Source organism: Diorhabda sublineata, chromosome 9 (assembly GCF_026230105.1).
Source record: "Diorhabda sublineata isolate icDioSubl1.1 chromosome 9, icDioSubl1.1, whole genome shotgun sequence".
Lineage (NCBI taxonomy): Eukaryota > Metazoa > Arthropoda > Insecta > Coleoptera > Chrysomelidae > Diorhabda > Diorhabda sublineata.
This window is the reverse complement of record NC_079482.1, coordinates 3,149,024-3,168,632: the sequence shown is the minus strand read 5'-3', so window position 1 is coordinate 3,168,632 and position 19,609 is coordinate 3,149,024. Positions and strand designations below refer to the sequence as shown.

The following is a 19,609-nucleotide window of genomic DNA, read 5'->3' as shown; positions in this document are numbered from 1 at the left end:
GTGCGAATTTATTGTAGCATTTGAGCGAAAAAATCAATCAAAAACCATCGCATTTGACTAAACAAAGTGTTGTTTCATCAATACAATACACCAGCTCACACATCCGTCATTGCAATGGCCAAAATTTTTCAAAAATAAAATATATCTGCAATTAATGGCTGTTTTGAGAAGCTTGACGATTATTATTATAAAAATGGTACCGAACTGTGACTGTGCGTCGACCCATAGGTTTAATCTGTACAATGACATTGCTGAATGATTTATCCTACATACAACTGACCATGAAGACTGGTTCAGGTAAGTTTACACCAACTCGGTCAATGATTTGTCTTTACGCCTTCGTTATGGTAACGCAGAATACCAATTTAATAGGAAATATTCGCTTTAATCAACATGGAACATTTGTATCAGTCTCTTACCAAACTACTCTGACAATTAATCTCGTGCCATTCGATAATCCTTCCATTGAATTTAAATTCCTCAAAAGAATCACGGTAAACCAGTCATCTGAAGGCTGTCCAAAATTCATTAGTGGATTCGCTTCCATCTTCTGTTATTGATGTATTCAAATTAGTGTTTGGTGCCAGAATTGCACATCTCGAATGGTATGAAGAAGAGGCAATGATAAATATTCACCATAAGAAGGTAAGTCCACTAAATAATCATCATCATTAGGAGAATTTTGACCATTGCGAATTTCCAGCAGGAAGTTCAATCATCTGCGCTAGTCTTCATGTTTTTTGCGAGTTTGGAAGCTTTGAAAATGTTTGAAATCAATGTTTTTACTGTAGTAGCTCTAAATGCATGATTTACAACTCGCAGCACTTGCCAGAAGTCTCCTAAGATAATTATTTTCCCGCCGAATGGTACTTCGTCAAGTTTCTCAGAATGTAAAGTTGTATTTTCGCGCTAATTCTTAACCAATTCCCTCATATTATATCTCAAATGAAAGGGTTTGATTTACTTAGTCGTCTTGAACTAAAAAGAACAATTTACCTTAATTAGAACTCGAGTTATAAAAGAAGAAACATTTTGATGACTTATTGATGCTCGATGACAAATCGGGAAATCGTCCCGATACATCGGCCGCTTAGAAATTCGTTTTCTTCCTAGTGAGTAAACTCATTTTCTAGTCACATATTTTGCTAATTTGTAAAAAATACTAGCGTTCGAGGAAATTTTATTTTAAAATAAAAGAAGGTGCTTATAGGCTTTGCAAGGAAATTTGAATCTTCTTCGGGATATTTAAACGTTTTGAGGGCGCAAGATAAATTACAATAATATCATTTTTCGCTTGGTTTTTAGTGTAATTTTATTCTCCGAATGGAAATCCGTTATCTAAACACTTATCCAGAAAGAAAATAAATTTGAAGAGATTTAGAGAGGATAGCAAAAATATTATAGGGAATTCGATAACTTCCAAGTTGGGATCAAACATTTCTTTCGATTTTAAGTTCGAAACAATATTATTAAGAATTTATTGAACAATTTTTTGGTTTTAAGTCACCGTCGACGGGATTCGACACAATTCTTCTTAAATTATTTCGAAACTAGATAAAAAGTTGCTTCAATAAGTACGGACTGAAAAATTAATGAAAAAAATTAATGAAAGAACGCATGAAGGAGAGGTGGCTGGGATTCTCTCCAGAAGGTACACCTTTCTTAAAGACAAAAGAGGTTTTTTGAACCCAACATTGTTGGTTTATGAACAAGTGATCATTCTATTTTTTTTTGACGAAGTAGAAGGTTGATTCTTATTAATTAACTGTGGCGCAATCACCATGGTAATCTAATGATGATGGTTTGGAGGAAACCTCAACTAGTATTTTCTATAAATCCTTTTTTTTTATGGAAACAAATATTTTCAACGCAGTTACCATTTCCTGAATGAATCGATGGAAGAGGTTGTAAAGGTCCGCCTTTGTTTTTTTTTGTCTCCAAATCAAATTTATAAAGACTTCTGTGCTCAAACATTGATCTTATTTTCAACCATTTTCTGATAAAAACTATTGGTTTATATACTGGTACAAGTATAATCAGACACTTGTTTGACGCAATTTTGAAAATTCTACATCTAAAAATTGTATAAAAAAAAGTTGATATACCTCTAAAAAGGACTGATTTTAAAAATGAATACACGTTCAATGTAACAAATCGTTAAAACAATACAGTGAACAAAGCTCACGTCAAACTTAACTTTTAGTACGGTCAGTTATAAATGTTTTAATGATTGAATCGTTTTTATTTTAAGAAACTACGCGGACGGTTCCAGAAGTACCAGGCCAAACACAGAAAATACAAAAATCCTCAAAATAGTCATTAACTAGCGACATCATCTTTTTATTTTGGAAAATAGTTGACCACTGAACCGTTTTTTCATGTCGGGGAATAGAAAATAATCGAAGGGAGCTACATCTGGCGAATGGGGTAGCTATTCAAACTTCAATTTTGGTCATTGCAATAACGGATGTGTGAGCTGGTGCAATGTCTTGATACTACCTACCAAATGCGGCCATTTTTTCTTGATTACTTCCCTCAAAAGTTGCAATCAGTTCGAATAATACTCACTTGATAGTTTTTTCCTTTTTTTCCCCAGTCAATGGAAATTATCCAACGCGCATCCCAAAAAATCGACACCATGACCTTGCCTATAGATGTAACAAACTTTGCCTTCTTTGGAGCCGTTTCAGTCCATTGTTTTGATTTCCCACATTCCATCTATGGTTGGTGGGTTGATTTTTGACTTTAGTTTTGTGAAAAATTGCCAAATACTCGATCTTGACTATGGTGTTTTTGTTACATTGTGAACAAACGTGGCACCCAACTTACCCGCAGCTTTCTCCAAATTTTCGATACGATGTACCACACTTTTTGAAATGCTTACTATGTTTTAGCTCGCGCACTTTCAGTCGGTGATCATCCAGTACCGCTTTCTGAATTTTCTTTAACATTTCTGGAGCCGTCACCTCATTTGGGGATGCGACGCAGATCGTACGGCCTAAGCCTAAGCTCTGCCACCCAATATTTTACTGTTAATAATGAAAGAACAGTTTCACCAAGAGTAAAATCTAGTCCAGCTTTTATGTCGCTTGGGCTGACGCCTTTCAAATAAAAGTATTGTGTAACGATGACAAATTTTTTCCATAGCATCCAAACAAATACTAGACAACGTGGAGTCTTCAAATTTCAACCATATGATGTATAGATTGTGTACTTTCTGATAGAGTGGTACTTTTCAAGTAACTACCGCCATCTCTTTGTCAGGCTAGGTACTTCTGGGACTATCCACGTATTACGTATGTCTTGTAGTTAGTATTGCGTAGAAGACAGTCGATTTTGGTTATGATGCCGGATTTCTATTGATAAAAGAAGATAGTACGTTGAAAATATAATTGGTAGATTGAGTCACGTGATTAGAGACCTCTGTCGTTTCTACTATAGCTTCTTCTTATCCAATTGGTATTGATATTGGTATAATCTTCATCGATTTTAATGTCAAAAGTATTACTAGTGTAGAAAATTGGTCTCTGGTTGAAAAGTGATAACACCAAAAGGTGATTATAGTTTTTTTTTTTTAAAATGAGAGGGTTTTCCAAGTTCCAAAATTACGATGTGGGAAAAAACACTTTGAAAATGTCTATATCTGTAGTTTGTTTAGAGTGGACATGCCTCATTTTCATTATGTTGTATTGTCTCATATAATTTTTTTCGAAAGGAGTTTAAGCATCGTAAAATATTAATATATTCACATTTTACAGTACTTCGAGAGGTACAATAAAACAATTTTATTCCCTTACCGTCATATTATTACCGAAGTTTCGAATTTCACTGTTTATAGTTCACTATTTTTCATGAAAACGAGAATTTCCACCCAACTTCAGAACACCGGAGATTATCAAAGTTATAAAGGAATATTTTTAGGACAAACTTTGTTGCGGTTCACTTCAATTGTTGAGCATTTCATTATTTTGGAGAGACCCCCAACAATGAAAAACGTTGTGTGTGTATATCTGGAAAGTTTTCCTACTTCTATTTAACTTCTTCGTCACGAGACAATTTATGAAGTGAAATTGGATTTATTGTTGATCGGGTTTTATCATTTTTTAAGAATAGATTCTTCAAATTTTCATTGATTTTTAGTTATTGTTAACGATTTCGCTGGTTACTGAAATAGAACTATGGACGCTCGTATAAGTTTAGTCGTTCGAGGATGACCAATTGTCCTTTTCTCGATTATTGGTGCCTTGAGACACATTAACGGGTCCAGGGTATGCGATTGACGCAACTTTACAAACATTAATCAGCCCTATATATGTTCCCCCGCTAGAATTTGTTACAATTTTGAAGAGTTCCAAAGAAAAGAAGATTAAAATAGAGATTTATCGGTGACGTCTGTAGAGTTTTCATGGCCAATAAATTTGTTATTGCAAAATAGGAAAATTTAAAGTTTCATAGAAAATCAGGGGAGAACTAGGAATGTAAACACGACAAATTTTTCTCAACTAGAAGCATTTAAAATCAATATTAATTAATTAATCAATTATAATAATATATAATTACTCATAAAAATCAAAATATCTCACGATTGTGATATTGTTAATAATTTTAAAAAGTGTATACTGAGGATAAACTTTTAAATTGATATTTCAAACAACCAAGGAAGCAGTGAACTTTATCACACTAATCAATCACCCTGTATATATGTGCATATTTCAAATAAGTTCTTTGTATATAAAGCTTCAATGATAAAACTATTACAGAGCCATCTAACGAATTGTCAAAATCAGCTGATGTTTATTTCAAAATAGCTGCCGTGGGGTAAACAAATGCATTTTACTCAAGGTTTTTCTTGTGAAAAGAAGAAGAATTTGCTCCCAAAGACGTGGCGTCCTTGAAAGATTACTTGCAGACTGACTAAAAAAACTGCGAAAAATTTAACAGCATCTGCTGTATTAGTTTCACTGAAAATGTAAACAGTATCTATGGTGTCCACTTAACACCATAAAACGAAATCAAAACAATTGTCATTACCGAAAAAAACAAGAAAAGCTAACAAGGGTACACGAGAAGAGTTATTTGTATGCCGCGGTATACACAACATTTTTTAGACGACGCATAAGATCCAAAACTCTTTCAATTTGAACAATGTAATGTACTTAATGATATTTGTAATGTCAATATTATTTTTTTCTTTTTCATCATCAGTATTATTCATTAATTTGGACAAAACTTCAAATTAAACAAATAATTTCAGAAAATTAAAAATTTAAAGCTATGCAAAATCATCGAAGTGAAACTGTCAACTGTCAACTGTTAAAGTTTTCTACTCCAGAGCGTCCCGAAAGTGTTTTGCAGTACGGAACTGTCAACGTCACTACATGGAACACTCAAAACGCAACTTTCAGTATGTAAATGAATACAGAACGAACAACTTTCAGATGGCGTCGTCTAAAAAATGGATTGTTCAACCCACGTCCGCCATTTTGACGTAGATCCCTGTTTTCAGCCGTTCTAAACAATTGTTAGTTGCTATATATGCCCAACCATTCCAGAATGTTCCTCAACCAGGTAATTTGTTTCATACCTACGCCCTGCGGCCCTATAAGGCTATAGCTGTTTCGACATGACGTAGATATGACAGTTTTTGGTAATTAACTCTTGTCAAAAGTACACGAAATGCATTTGACCTTTGGTATTCATGCTATTCATTGAATTTAAAATGACGTTCTTTTATTTTTAATATTTAAACCATTTATAATGGAATTATCGAATCTAGACGATATATCCACCTGGAGGAGGTTGATTAAAATAATTCACCGTGTTTTTTCATCAAACCTTGTACGAACAAGACGATTATAAAGGAAGAGACGTTCTTTTGAATGAGAATGTATCACTTACGTAAGCCCCATATTGTAACCAATATACAACATATTTTCTCTTCAACTATACTTAACAGAGTGAGTTGGTAACTCACTAGAGAATCTCAAGCTCCTAACAGGTGTTTGTTCCGCTCAAGTTTGGTTGATGGGACCTGTAATGGCAAAGTTTACCGTCGTTCGCTTAAATAACCCGAAGTAACTAAAACAATAAATTAGGATCCAAAGATTGGAATATTTCGCGTTTCTAATGCCACTTCCCGAAGACTACGATGTCCTTCAATTAATTATGCTGAACAAAATCAAATATCCAGGGTATTTGTCCATAAGAAATAAACGTTTTAATGAAATCAGATAATTTGGAGTCATCCGATTGAAGACAACCAATCAGTTCAACATTTTACTGAACAACAGATCTCCGATTTTGACGTTCACCTTCACGATTTGGTATTTATTGAATTAAAGAATCAAATATACCAAAAAATACCCCCTACTGTCTGGATTTATAATCCTACGACCACTGCATATTCAAACATCTTAAAGAAGATCTTGGAGGTCAAAAATTTAACAAGAATAGGTGCATATAGCTGTCCCAAGTTACTCAAGGACACCCCGATATCCAAAAGCTTCCACGTAGGTGGAAAAATGTTTCGAATTACTTTGAAAAACTGTGAAATTTTGTGAATATTTTTGTGAATGAATAAAAGCATTTGTTTCGACTATATGTGGATCCTCCTCATAGCATATCGCGTTGCCATAATAGAGAAGTTTTTAAATTAGTTTTCAGGTCCCGATTTCCCTGGAAATATGTCTTAGCTCATGTTTACCAGGAAATAACAAAGGAAAGACAATGAATTTAACGTCTAGGTGAGCCAATGAGATTGAGACAATCATCAGAAAAATAATAAATGAAATGATCAAACGTGGGATAGAGCATGATTCCGGAATCTACATCAATTACGACAAAGTATTAAACCTGAAGAAGTAGTTGAAGCAAAACTGATTGGGTGAGTATTTACCATTGAAATTCAAGAAGCACATCCTAAACATCACAGTCTTTGACACCAAAAAAGCTACAACGCTACTGAATCCGAAAACAAAAATTTCAATGTTGTATCCGAAGGAAAAACAGCAGAAATTTAATCCTAGAGAATGGCACTGGGACATCCCAATTATCATTCATTGACTAACTACTACGTTGACAAGAATTGAAAGGAAACAAACTTCATCGACTCACCAGGACACCACAACCAGGAGGAAGTTGAAACAGTTAAGCTTACTAAATAATATGATGTAGTTGAGGAAAAAAAACAGACCAGTTAGTGAAATAAAAACTAAAGCATGTATTTGAAATCCTGCTTGATGATTAGAGATGTATATTGTGTACATGTTTAAAAACAAATTCGCAAAAGTGGTATACCTTTTTTCATTTACAACAATATGTGAAAAACAAAACAAAAAAATGATGATTAGGGCGAGATTTCTCGTTTAAATAAACAAAAATACTTTTATGATATAAAACCGTTATCACAGTGTCGAAACTAGCGATTTTCAGTATCAGTCTCGTTTATGTTTTAGTGTTGCATTCAAAACATTCATTTGATATCGTGTAATAGTTTTAAATCATTTGTTTTGCTCAATTTATTAAGCTTTTTCCACCAGAGACGGATTGAGTATGTTTATCGATAAAATATTGTTCATTCGAAAATTGAATTCGAAGACTAAGACCTAAACCACTCAATTCGCTACTTGAATTTATTAAAAACATAGTCATTTTCTAAACTGTGATGAAATCTTCAAGTCATATATTATACTTGAGGGATGGAGACTTATTGTGTATAAATAGAATAATGGAGACGCAATCCCTTCAGAAATACTCAAGCTTCTAGATAGTTTTTCCAATATCAATTGCAGATTATAAAAACTGGTTCGAAACCGGACAATTTTGTTTGATCTAACATAGGCGTAGATACCTCATTTTATTAATTTATTAACCGTAACTTGCTACACCTGAATATTAAATTATAAAACGTGAATAGACGATTAAAATGTACCTGCCTGTAAGGAAGTTTGGTTTAAACGGGGTACCAGACGTGACTGGGTCTTTTTTGTACCCCGTTCGTCTAATAGAACTTTGGTAGTTTTTTATATGACGCAAATAATCTTGCCGCCATCGAAATATTCTTGACGTTTATTCCTCCTCGTTATAAAAACTATAAATTGTCCGACGTACAAAACCTTGAGTAGATTTGACAACTGATTTCAGTTTTTCTTGTTCTATCAATGATTCATAGTAATCCCTTTCGTAAGTACTCGATAAATGAAAAATTTATTTACTCCAGTTGATTCATCGATTTTTATTATGATTGCATTAACAGATTGCTGAATATTTTCCTTTCTTAAGCATTCGAATATATTTGAAATAATTTTATGTGTTTGAGTACCTAAATCTTTATTATTAAATTCATACCTGTCTCTATTCTCACTACACTGTGGAATTTCTTTGACTTCATTCACCCATGGCCTTAAGAACGCCTCATTTCTACTTATTTAAAGAAATTTATGAATAAATAAATAAATCTCACCAAGCCACGCCACTGCTTATCGCAGGAATATTTCAAAGTAATTGTGTATATACGCCTACCGACTGCTTCGGCCAATAGAAATGCATTCGTGTTTACTTTTCGATGTTTTCATTGGTAAACAATGCAGATGATGAGTCCACGTGGACTGACGGTTTATTAGAATTTTATATGGAGAGTAAACATTTTTCATTTCTTGATTTGGTATGAATGCCGCGCGTATTTATAAAATATCGATTGTTCTTCGTATAAATTGTTTTCTGCAATTGATATTGGAAGAACTAGGAAGAATTTTCATTACTTCCGGTACCTTTGGACCATGCTGTTAAAATAAAAGGAATCTGTGGAACTTTGATGAACTAGATTCATACCAAATTAGTTATGAAAGGAATAATTAAAAATTGGGTCGCAAGATTCAATTCTTAGAATCACATCTGGATTTTTTTTCCAGAGAATTTGGGCGTCATAAGTACAGGGACAGTTTTTATCAGGTCATTTCACCAAAAACTGTATTGGGGAAAATCGAACCTAAAAGTTTATTGTTGAAAGCTAAAAAAGGACCATCAAGAAGTTAGTTCACTAAAAATTCGTATAACGTAAATTCACAATAGAACTTTTTGGCTATTTCTGTTTCAGACGGTGCTTATTTGTGGCTTGCATAAGATTATGTGATTTGTAGTTGAAGTCTGCAAGCATTGCTGGTTCCAATTCCCCTGGGTAGCGCTTTTCAATTGTGGGGATATCTTGATAAAAGCGTTTTCCATGCTTGTCACTTAAAGCGTCCATGTTTTCCGGAAAAATTTAGGTGGGAATGTCAACAGTGTATTTTCAAAGACATATCATATTCCAATTTACGTATAATTATAAACATTGAGCATTCCTTTGATGAGGTCAGAATATTCAGAAGATCAACCTTCCATAGTTTCAGCCTCACGCGAAGGAGCTTGTTGTTGTTTCAAAAATTTGATAATACACTGGCAAGCAAAAAATTGAGATCACTTCAGAAATTACGAATAATTTTAGCGTCAATATTGATAAGGATTAGTAGGCGTTAAAGCAAATTTTTTCCCACACTTGACAGCTGTCATTAGCTGCGATTATGTGGCCAAAATGTGCCTTTACACTAATTGAACATTAACATTTCTCTTGCCTGTTTAACAGGCCCATAATGCCTTTAGATCCGATTGTTGTGGCAAGAATTGTTGCGCTGTTACAAGATGGTCGGGGGCAACGTGAAACTGCAAGAATTGTTGGTGCTAGTCTTTATGGTGTGCAAAGGATGTACCAGCGCTTTCTGGAGACTGGCCTGATCACTAGAAGACCAGGGTCTGGGCGAAAAAGAGTTACCACTCAACTGGATGACCGTTTTTTGGTGTCCACAAGTTTGCGGAATAGGTCATCCACTGCGGTTTCACTGCGAAATCAGTTGGAAGAATTGAGAAATGTCAACGTTAGTGAATGGACCGTTAGAAAAAGACTTCATGCTGCTGGTTTGTCATTTAGAATAATGGCTACAAGTCTCCCGTTGCAACGCCAGCATCGGACTGCAAGATTAACATTTACCAGAGATCACATTCGTTGGAGTGATGATGACTGGATCTGGGTATTGTTCTAAGATGAGTCGCACTGGGTCGGATGGACGTCGACGAGTGTGGAGAAGACCTGGTGAAAGATATGCTGAAGTTTGCATTGACGAGCGTCTTCCATTTGGCGGTGGGTCAGTTATGGTTTGGGCGGGAATCACTGCACAAGCTCATACAGAGTTGGTATTCATAGAAATCGGCTCCCTAGCCTCTCACAGGTACATTATGGACCTGCTATACCTTTCGTAATGACTATGGGGAAACGGGCCATTTTTATGCAAGATAATGTGAGACCACATATAGCTAGGATTGTCAGGAAGTATCTGGATGAGGTAGAAATTAAGAGGTTTGACTGGCCAGCCCGCAGTCCAGACATGAATCGCATAGAATATGTCTGGGACGAGTTGGAACGACTGATCCGCAGACACACCCTAGCACCAAGAAGCTAAGACTTCAAGCAATCATCAATCCCGCTATTAGTGACAAGTTTTTTTATTTTGTTCGTTCTATATCTTCCCTAACAACAAAATGTTGAATTTCGCCCAAAATGTTAATTCGTTGCTTTTTCAGAATAAATCATTAAATCTTTTCGTGGTTAGCTACTAGATTCAACTGTTTGAGTATTCGATTTAACACTTCAGCTTTTCCTTTGGGCAAATTCAAGTTTCATATGAGATCATCAAGCTCCAATTGGTTAATCAGATGCGGTACTTGAGGACTGACAGGATCTGTGAATTCTGTTTCAACTTTCTCGTTTTCAGACCTGCTTGAAGTACAACACCATAGAATGGAGAAGGCACAGGAAGTTCTTCAGAATTAGGGATTGTTTTTGTTACAGAAGACACCTCAGCGTGGTTTTTCATCGGCAGATGTGTGATACCCAATATTTATCCAAGTTACCAACACCCAGGTACATCTGCATTCATGCATTTCTTAATTGAAATTGTTGCAGCCTTTTTATAGTTTTTAGGTGTATATACCAAAATAAGTCGGGAGAATTGATACTTTTTATACGATTCAGCTGTTAACTTACTTCCAAAGGTGAATTCACGAGAATAATTGATAATAACTCTGAGCTACTTAAAAAATTTTAAAGAAAAAGTGACAATTTGTTAAAAAAAAATATTGGAACGCTTGTTAATGTTTGGCTTTGGTCATTTATTTTATTTAACAATCATGGTATGGTACAAAAAAATAGATAAATATTCTGTCTATTTCGAAATGATTATTTTTTCAGTTACTAGGTGTACAGATTTAAAAATTCGTGTTATTTTCTTTGCGTGTTGTCTCAGTCCGATGCTGTAAACTGACACGAATCAATAACTAGAATTTGGAATCTATTTTGATTCAATTTACAATAAACCTATGCCAACATATTGATCTATTTTATTTATTTTATTTACGACCTCGGTAAAACTGTTATTCTATCGGGTTGTATTGTGATTAAATTTATTTTATCTTTTGGAAATAAAGGGAAATAATTCAACTATGTAATATTGGTTGTTGATAAAAATACCTCCAAGTTAATCTGTTCTTTAAACACTAATATATCTATAACAAGATGATATAAACCAATTTTTGATCTTAGGAATATGAAGCAAAAACTTTTCTATAAACTTTCGGCTCCGGATACTACTAGAAAGGTGAAATTTTTCTTTAATTAGAGAACAAAGATAACATACCAATGGCAAGGTCTTTTAAAATGAGTTTTATCACTGAATTAAGCGAAAAAAAATCGATTAAAAATCACCAAACAATCACATGTCTATAACACATCGCAAATTAGCAATAAGGTTTGGCCAATCAAAGCCAAGAGGGAATGGAAAAGGAAGAGTTTTGCGTCCACGTGTTACAAAAAATATCAATTCAACAGCAAAAATTACCCGTCCTGGCCTACTGACAAGGAAAGTGCCACATCTTCGGGTTACCGATTTGGCTGTAACTTTGGGAAATCATTAAACACGTGTTCGATATTTTCAGATTTACTTTCCATTCCCTCTTGCCAAAAGGGAGGAACTTAAACGTTCCACAAGCTTTGATTGGCTAAACCTTATTCTTAATTTACGATGCGTTATAGACTTGTGATTGTTTGGTGATTTTTAATCAATTTTTGTCGCTTGTACTGGTATAACTCGCATGTGAACGTTTCGAAAGACCCTGTATAATATCTTACAAATTTAATTATGCTAGTTCTAGAGTCTATGGTAAATTCTAGAATTCACTCACAGAATAATAAGATTTTTCTAACCAGAAATGCCTTTGTCAAACCTCGAAACTTATCAAAAGTTTTTGCCGTTTTTTTGCTGAAGATAATGGGATTTTTCACCAGATCAATAATAGGTACAGACAAGTAAATGTCCAACTTCCTTCTTCTAGAAGGGGAGGTATGCGTGGGTCTCTCAGTTAGAGCTAGAGCTAGAATTTGGTGTTTTATAAAATAGAATTCGCAATTCAACTTTTGTAATTTGAAGATAGAATCGAAGAGGTGCAAAATACAAGACCTCCAAAAAGGCAATTCTATATGTGCAGATAAAATTTGAGAGTTTTCTCAAACAGAAACCGTTTGTGTCACACCAGGACTTAATAGTTATGAGATTATGGTCGAATGTAGAACAACTGGACCCAAAACTGAACCCTGAAGCACACCATTACCGACTGGAAATTTACTTGAAACTTTACCATTAACTCGTACCAATTGATTTCGAAATTCAAGCTAAGATACAAACCTTTTTAATTGAATACTTCGATTGCCATAATCTTCTAGTTTGTTAATCAGAATTTCATGATCAACACAATCGAAGGCTTTAGAGAAATCACAAAAAACCGAAGCTAAATAAAATTTATTGTTACGTGAAGTATATTTTTCGTTGAGAACATAAAACATAATTAATGCGTTTATTAGGTAGGAAACCAAATTGTTGAGCTGTCAGGATTTTATGATTTAAAATGCTAATAGACGGATTTTCATTAGTCCCACGATAATTCTTAGTGCTTAAACCCAAAAATAACTTAGCTGATAATTCATCGATGCCGCAGGATGTCTTGTTGTGGATGCTGAATATGATTCGCTCTAGCTCAGATCTATTGAGAGGTCTGACGAAGAGACTGTCACTGATTCTTATAGAAAGAACGAGAAAAGAGAAAGCATCTCACTATGTGGTTATTTTAGAGCTAATATTCTAACTAACGTTCACGAAATGATAAGTTCGTCTGGGACGAGATCGATAATGTTTGCTTAGGAATCAGATCGTAGAAAATAGACCAGAAAAGAAGTGAATCAACAACTCTCATCTTAGAACTGAATCAGATAAAGGTGAAATTGCGAGGAATCGAAACTAGCTTTATTCAAGAAAAGAATCCGCTCAATTCCCGTGGAAATTTGGTTTAGGCCAATTTTTCTATAAGCCACAATGATAGTTTGAATCAAGATGGTTAAAAAGATCGATCGATACGAGAAATTATAACCAATTTTGGGAAAATAACAATTGCAACTGAACTGATAAAAGCTCGGAATCAGAGGCGAATAATCAACTCCTCAATAGATTTATACAGCTAGAGGATTAGAGAAAAAATAAATAAAAATTGATAGTCATCTCTATAAGATGTATGTGCATAATCAAAGTATTACTTTTAGCTTGACTTTGCCTAATATAAGAATTGTCTGAAAAGTTTCCAACCAAAATCGTATATAAGTTGATAAATACAGGGTGCTTTTAAATTTATGCGACAAAATTCAGGATGTAATTGTTAGTATAAAGTTAAAATGGGTCTTATAACGAAATTTTTATCATGTTTCATAAAAATTTCAGTAAAACTATAAACTTGAAGCTCTGTAATTTTCGTACAATCGCAAAGGACTAACTACGGGAGTAATTAGCACCCTTACTATTAAGCATTGAATATAATCTGTATTCCATTTGATATATTTACTGTTTTCTTCTCAATTTATTATCATTATTCAAAAATAAAAAACAAATATTTGTTATAATTATATTTTATTTTGAAAAAAAGTGAGAGATGTTAAACACACCCCCGTATAATGTAACAGGATTATTGAAAAAAATAAATTCAAGTCACCACTTTCTAAGGAATAAGCTGAGGAAATTTTGTTATAGCAAAGACCCAAAATTTCATACGAGCGATCATTCGCGCATCAATTTGGAAACACCCTGTATATTCATGTAGATTTTAACTAAAATTTCAACGATTTTTGCATCCTAATTTTTTTTAAATGCACAAGTGCGTCGTTGTGACGATCTCTCTGATTATGGGGAAAATAAATCATTTTGTTAGACCGGAAATATTTCGTACAACCCTCGTATACATATTATGTGGATAAAAAATTTGATCTACTTACGTGTTAAATATTGTATGTATGGAAAATCTGAGTAATTGCCTGTAAAGAAGTACATTTTTTTTAGTTTAAATACATAAATTTCAAACCCAGGATGTCAACGAAATCTGAAAATAAAACTTTTATATTTGAATATGACAAATTTTAAAAGTGTTAAACATCGATTACCACGAGTTATATTAGTAAATACATTTATACAACATTCTATAACATTTAAAATAAATAACTTGCCTAACCATAAATAAAAACAAACATAAATCGAATCCCGATTAGGCCAAATTTTAGACTTCCGTTATAACCGAACAGGACCGACTTCACGGTCCGTTTCGTGGACGAGTTGTTAATGATAACATTACGTTTAGCTATATTCTTCACGGCATATGGTTATAAAAGACCAATAAAAGCTCAAAAATATTTTAGTACAAAGTTTTGGATTTGCAAGTAGGTTTAATTACTCTTTGGTACAAAAATTGACCATAATAATCCACATGTAAGTACCAAAAATTGGGATACAGCATCGATTGACGCATATACGTGTTAGTTTCAGTATTTCATACCAAATTGCTTGATAATACTTTTTGTCGTTAATAATATCAAAAACCGTACTAATGAATCTTCAATTCTAGCAGATTACGTTGTATAAACTTGGAGAATACATTTTTCAAATGATATCTATGTATGTAATGGAACTGTCCACAGATATTTTCATCAAATACTGCCCTTTGTTAAGTTATTAAAACCTGTATTGAATATTACCGCCGAAGGGTAGAAAAAAATAAACAGAATAATCCTTTTTTTAAACGAAGTTTCCAAAACGACCAGTTGGATTTACGTTTTTATATTCAGAGATTAAGGCCGTATAATATTTTTTCTGTCCGGTTTTTTTGTATGTTCAAAATGATACTGTTCTTGAAATTCATAAATTGATAATAAATAAAAATGTAGTCATTTCGTTTGCAATTTTTATGTCCAATTTACGAGTTGAAAACGGTGAAATGTACGGATTAAATTCGGATTTAAAAATAATATTAATTCTTTCCGAAAATATTTCCTTGCCAGGCAAGATTTTACGTAATTTCAGTGGGAAATTTTACATGGAAAAATAAACGTGAAGGTAGTTCGTACCAGATGAAGTTAGAGACAACACAGATGATCCTAAAACTTACTAAAGAAATAAGCAGCTATGAGTTTTTGTTGGCTACAGCTACATGCTATGGAAAAATGTGGCATCTGAAATTGCTTTATGACCCGAAAGGTAAAAAAAAAGCCTCATTGCATATTCTAGATCAAAATTTTCCGGAGTTAAATTAGCTTTTGGACGGAATAATCAGTTGAAAGCTAGTCTGGAGGGTTCATAGGGCAAAAATGTGTTTAAGGTAGATTTCTGGTATATATGGTATCTTAATACCAATATAAATTCAGTACACCAGCATCTGTAGTCAAAAAACTTCATATTCTGGTTCTAGCAGAAACAAAAGTGGACTCAACAACAAACAACATCCAAGGTTCTTGATGAAATGTGGGAAGCTTAAGATTTTGCAAACAGTAACGGTTTGATTCAACTTATCAATCAACTAACCAGAGTCCCCGATCGAAATGTTGACTTTGCTAGATTTTAGGATCTATATTTAAGAACAAACTCTGGTCTGTACATGCACTACTCGGAACATCAAGTCGCAAACTGATAACAGCAACGTGTGAACTAGAAATCTAACAGTATCCACCTAGACCAGATAAAGTTTGGTGTTATAGATCGACCAAAAGGAATCATCTGAGGAATTTCCTTTTTATGTTTTCTTGTTTCAATTCCAATGAATCCTCAATATGTGCAAGCTTATATTCCTTACTTTTTCAAGGGCTTTGCAGAAAACAATCCACGATTTGATAAAAACGGCACTAGAACAGTTAACGGCAAAAATACTGCTTAGATACTGCTGGAGATTGGAACTACCGTTCAATTTAGATCCAACCATTGCCACGGTCAGGGAGAAAGTCGTTAACCTATAAATCTTGAGATATTTTGATTCTGTTAACACCATCAGCTATCATCAATACAGGTTTTGGTGAACGCAGATCACTCGAAAATCTCCTGGTCGATGTCATCAACGTATGAACTGAAGCTATAGAAAAATATGGGGTATCCGGAGCAATCGCACCGGACATATCGAAGGTTTTTAACAGGGTTCGGAATGACAACCTTCTAAATAAGTTAAGATCGTACCGTTTGTCGACCTCACTCATCAACTGGCTTAGTAGCTTTTTCAAAGACAGATACATCCAAGTCGCTATCGATGAACACACTTCAGAGACATATGAAGTCCCTAGGGATGCGTCTACTTGACAAAATCAGAAAAACTTTCTTGAATGGGGTATGAGCAACTTGAGTTTAATGCAGCAAAGACCAAGGCTGGAACTGCATACCAGGATTTATTACCACAAAGTCAGAACTAGAGAGAGGAAGGAACAGTTTGATTACGAAGAAGATGACATTGAGGAATGGGCATGTTTTTAAAGTAGAGTTCTTTTTCTTTAAACTCCAAATACTCTCAGGAAGAGAAGACAAGAAGAAAAATGTAGGAACCTTTATCTAAGTATAATATCCTTGGAGTTTTTTATTTATGCGAGGTTTTTTTGGTGTGGTTTGCTTCCCACACTATTGATAAAAAATAATAATTTCACGATATATGTGATGATAATGAAGTCCAGGAGGAAACTATACACCTGCAAACGGCGACCGCAACAGTGTGTGACAGCCTCCTGCAGAGTAATATATCAATTAGAAGCGATTCCGACGTAAAAACATCCTTTGGTAGGTAGGTATACGTTGTGGGCAGATGATGTTACTCTCTGGCGCACATCAGGTGATTTAATGTTATCGTTGAACGCAATTAGGGCCTATCTAATGGAAAATATGCGGAGGGTGGTACATATTTCGGTTTTCCTATGTTGCGTGCACATGAATTAGTCAACTATTCAGCAACGTCTGTGTAGTTTACAACAAAATTTAATTATAATGGAGTTCAGTTTAGTAACATGCATCGAATATATGAGGTTTCGTATTTTTATTTGTTGTACGGGGTGTAATTTAACATTTAACCCAATTGATTGGAAATATATTCACGAAAAACTTGGACTGAAAAGCAGAGCAGTACTTTGGATGAGATTATAATGAAATTATTTCAGAAAAAAACCTAACGAATCAGATTTTTGATTCAAGTCGAAATAAAGTCAATTCGATCTTTTGCATTTGTCTTCTAGTCCGGTCAAATTTGATCAAAAATAAAGTGAGTGAAGATACATAAAGTTAAAACAATTTGAGAATCGGTGAAATATAATTATAACTAAAATTTTTCTATTCCTTGTTATTCTTGTATAGTATATAAAGAAAAAATTTTAATCAAAACAACCAAAAGAAAAATTATAGATCATAAAATTATCTGTAAATGATGTATTTATGTGAATTGGGTGAAATATATAATTGTACACCCTATATATTCATTATATTATACAAATATCATTTCAAATGAAATTACTCTAGGTATAATTTGAAAAAATAGTGATACGCCTATGGATTCATCATTTTATTACTCTTTCATTCATGAAAATAGACTATACAAACAAATCCATCCACAATTATTATATAATACAAGGTATTTCAAAAAAAGGCGATTCCATCTCTTCAAGTTCAACCCCAGTCCGGTCCATAGGCCCGTAACTGAACTTACCTCCTAGCACAGAGCAGTCCTAAGGACCATTCGGCGTATTATATTTGAAATCGTCTCCAGGGTTCAAGGGAAAAATGTGTTGTTGTGAGGACTATCCAAAATTTGTCTTACAAACCCTTGAGAAAGAGCTCAGGTATAAATGCGTCACATATCTTTCTAAATGTTTCAACCCCAAATAAACGTAGCAGATAAATATCATGACAAGATTTATTTCGAATAAACAGTGCAAAAAATAGAAAGTTTTAGTAGTAAACTTTTCCTCGGACCCAGAGTGGGATCATGTGGGATCATCAATTTTTTTGCACTTTTTATTCCAAATAAATTTTTCCTAAAGTTTATCAATTTTGGTTGGAGCTCAACGTATTAAACATCATTCAATTTTACATCTAAGAAGTACTTTTGATAAAATTCGATATTGTGTACTGTTTTCGGAATATTTTGATTTGAAAATTATGAAGAAATAACCGATGCTGGTATAACTTATTGATAAAGTTATCAATTATTATTATTATTGTGAATTGGAATTTTTTTTTCGATCTATAAAATGTATATATTTAAAAAAATGGGGCGTTTCACACACATCATGTATTGCGGTTCTGGGACTCAAACTTTTGTCATAATTTTCAAATCAAAATAATCCGAAAACGATACGCACTATCATGTTTTATCAAAAGTACCTTCTTGGTGTAGATCTAGGTGATGTTTGAGTTCATTTGAAATTTTGGGTAATTACCTATATTAGCTAAAAAATTTGTTATATATATTTAGGGCGCGGAAATCATCCCTTTACATAGTTTTTCACCTTTGAAGTTCCAGAACAAGAAAAAAAGTTTAGATAACCTAACCTAACTTTTTTTTTTGGCTGTGAGTTTGTGTGGGACTCTCACCCACTAAACCACCCTCCTTGTTTCTGCATGCCTGGGAGTTGCGTGCGCCGGGAAGACAACCTAACCTATTCTAACCTAACTTAACGTAACCTAACCTAACCTAACCTAACCTAACCACTGATTTTAACTAAGAATATTCATAGAATATCAATCAATAAACAACAATACACAGAATTCATAGAATTTTATCTTTTTCAGGGTCAAAAACGAATAAAAAAAACATATATTGATAGATTTACTAACGATAGTCGTATATAAGCAAACTAGACTAAATTCTCTGCAAATTTTATGATACATGATGTCATCGTTATCAAATTTTCCAGCATAATTTTCTCTATAACATACCAAAATATTAACAAAATCGAAGGGGTGTAACGTAATCTAAATAATTAGCAAAATCTAATGTTGAAAAAATTATGTTTGATATTACTTGCTACGAACCGTGTAACTAGCGCCCTCTATGCGAGTCAGACATAAAAACTAATTCATTGGATGGTTTTTTCTTCAACGCTCTTTATTTTGATTGCGAACGGCGTTACGAAAATTGTTTACTTCAGATATTTTTCAGTTTCCTATCTATCCTAGAGACGGGATCGCTTTTT

At 33.8% G+C, this 19,609-nt stretch overlaps 1 protein-coding gene across 2 annotated transcripts in view; it reads right to left on the bottom strand.

Moving 5' to 3' along the window:
- LOC130448602 (tyrosine-protein phosphatase Lar) overlaps nucleotides 1-19,609 on the bottom strand; it is a 597,225-nt gene that overhangs the window by 273,431 nt on the left and 304,185 nt on the right. For both annotated transcript variants that reach the window (XM_056786026.1, XM_056786028.1), the window contains exon 3: nucleotides 14,399-14,437. In XM_056786026.1, coding sequence (XP_056642004.1) covers nucleotides 14,399-14,437 — 39 coding nt within the window. The remainder of the gene's footprint in view (nucleotides 1-14,398; nucleotides 14,438-19,609) is intronic.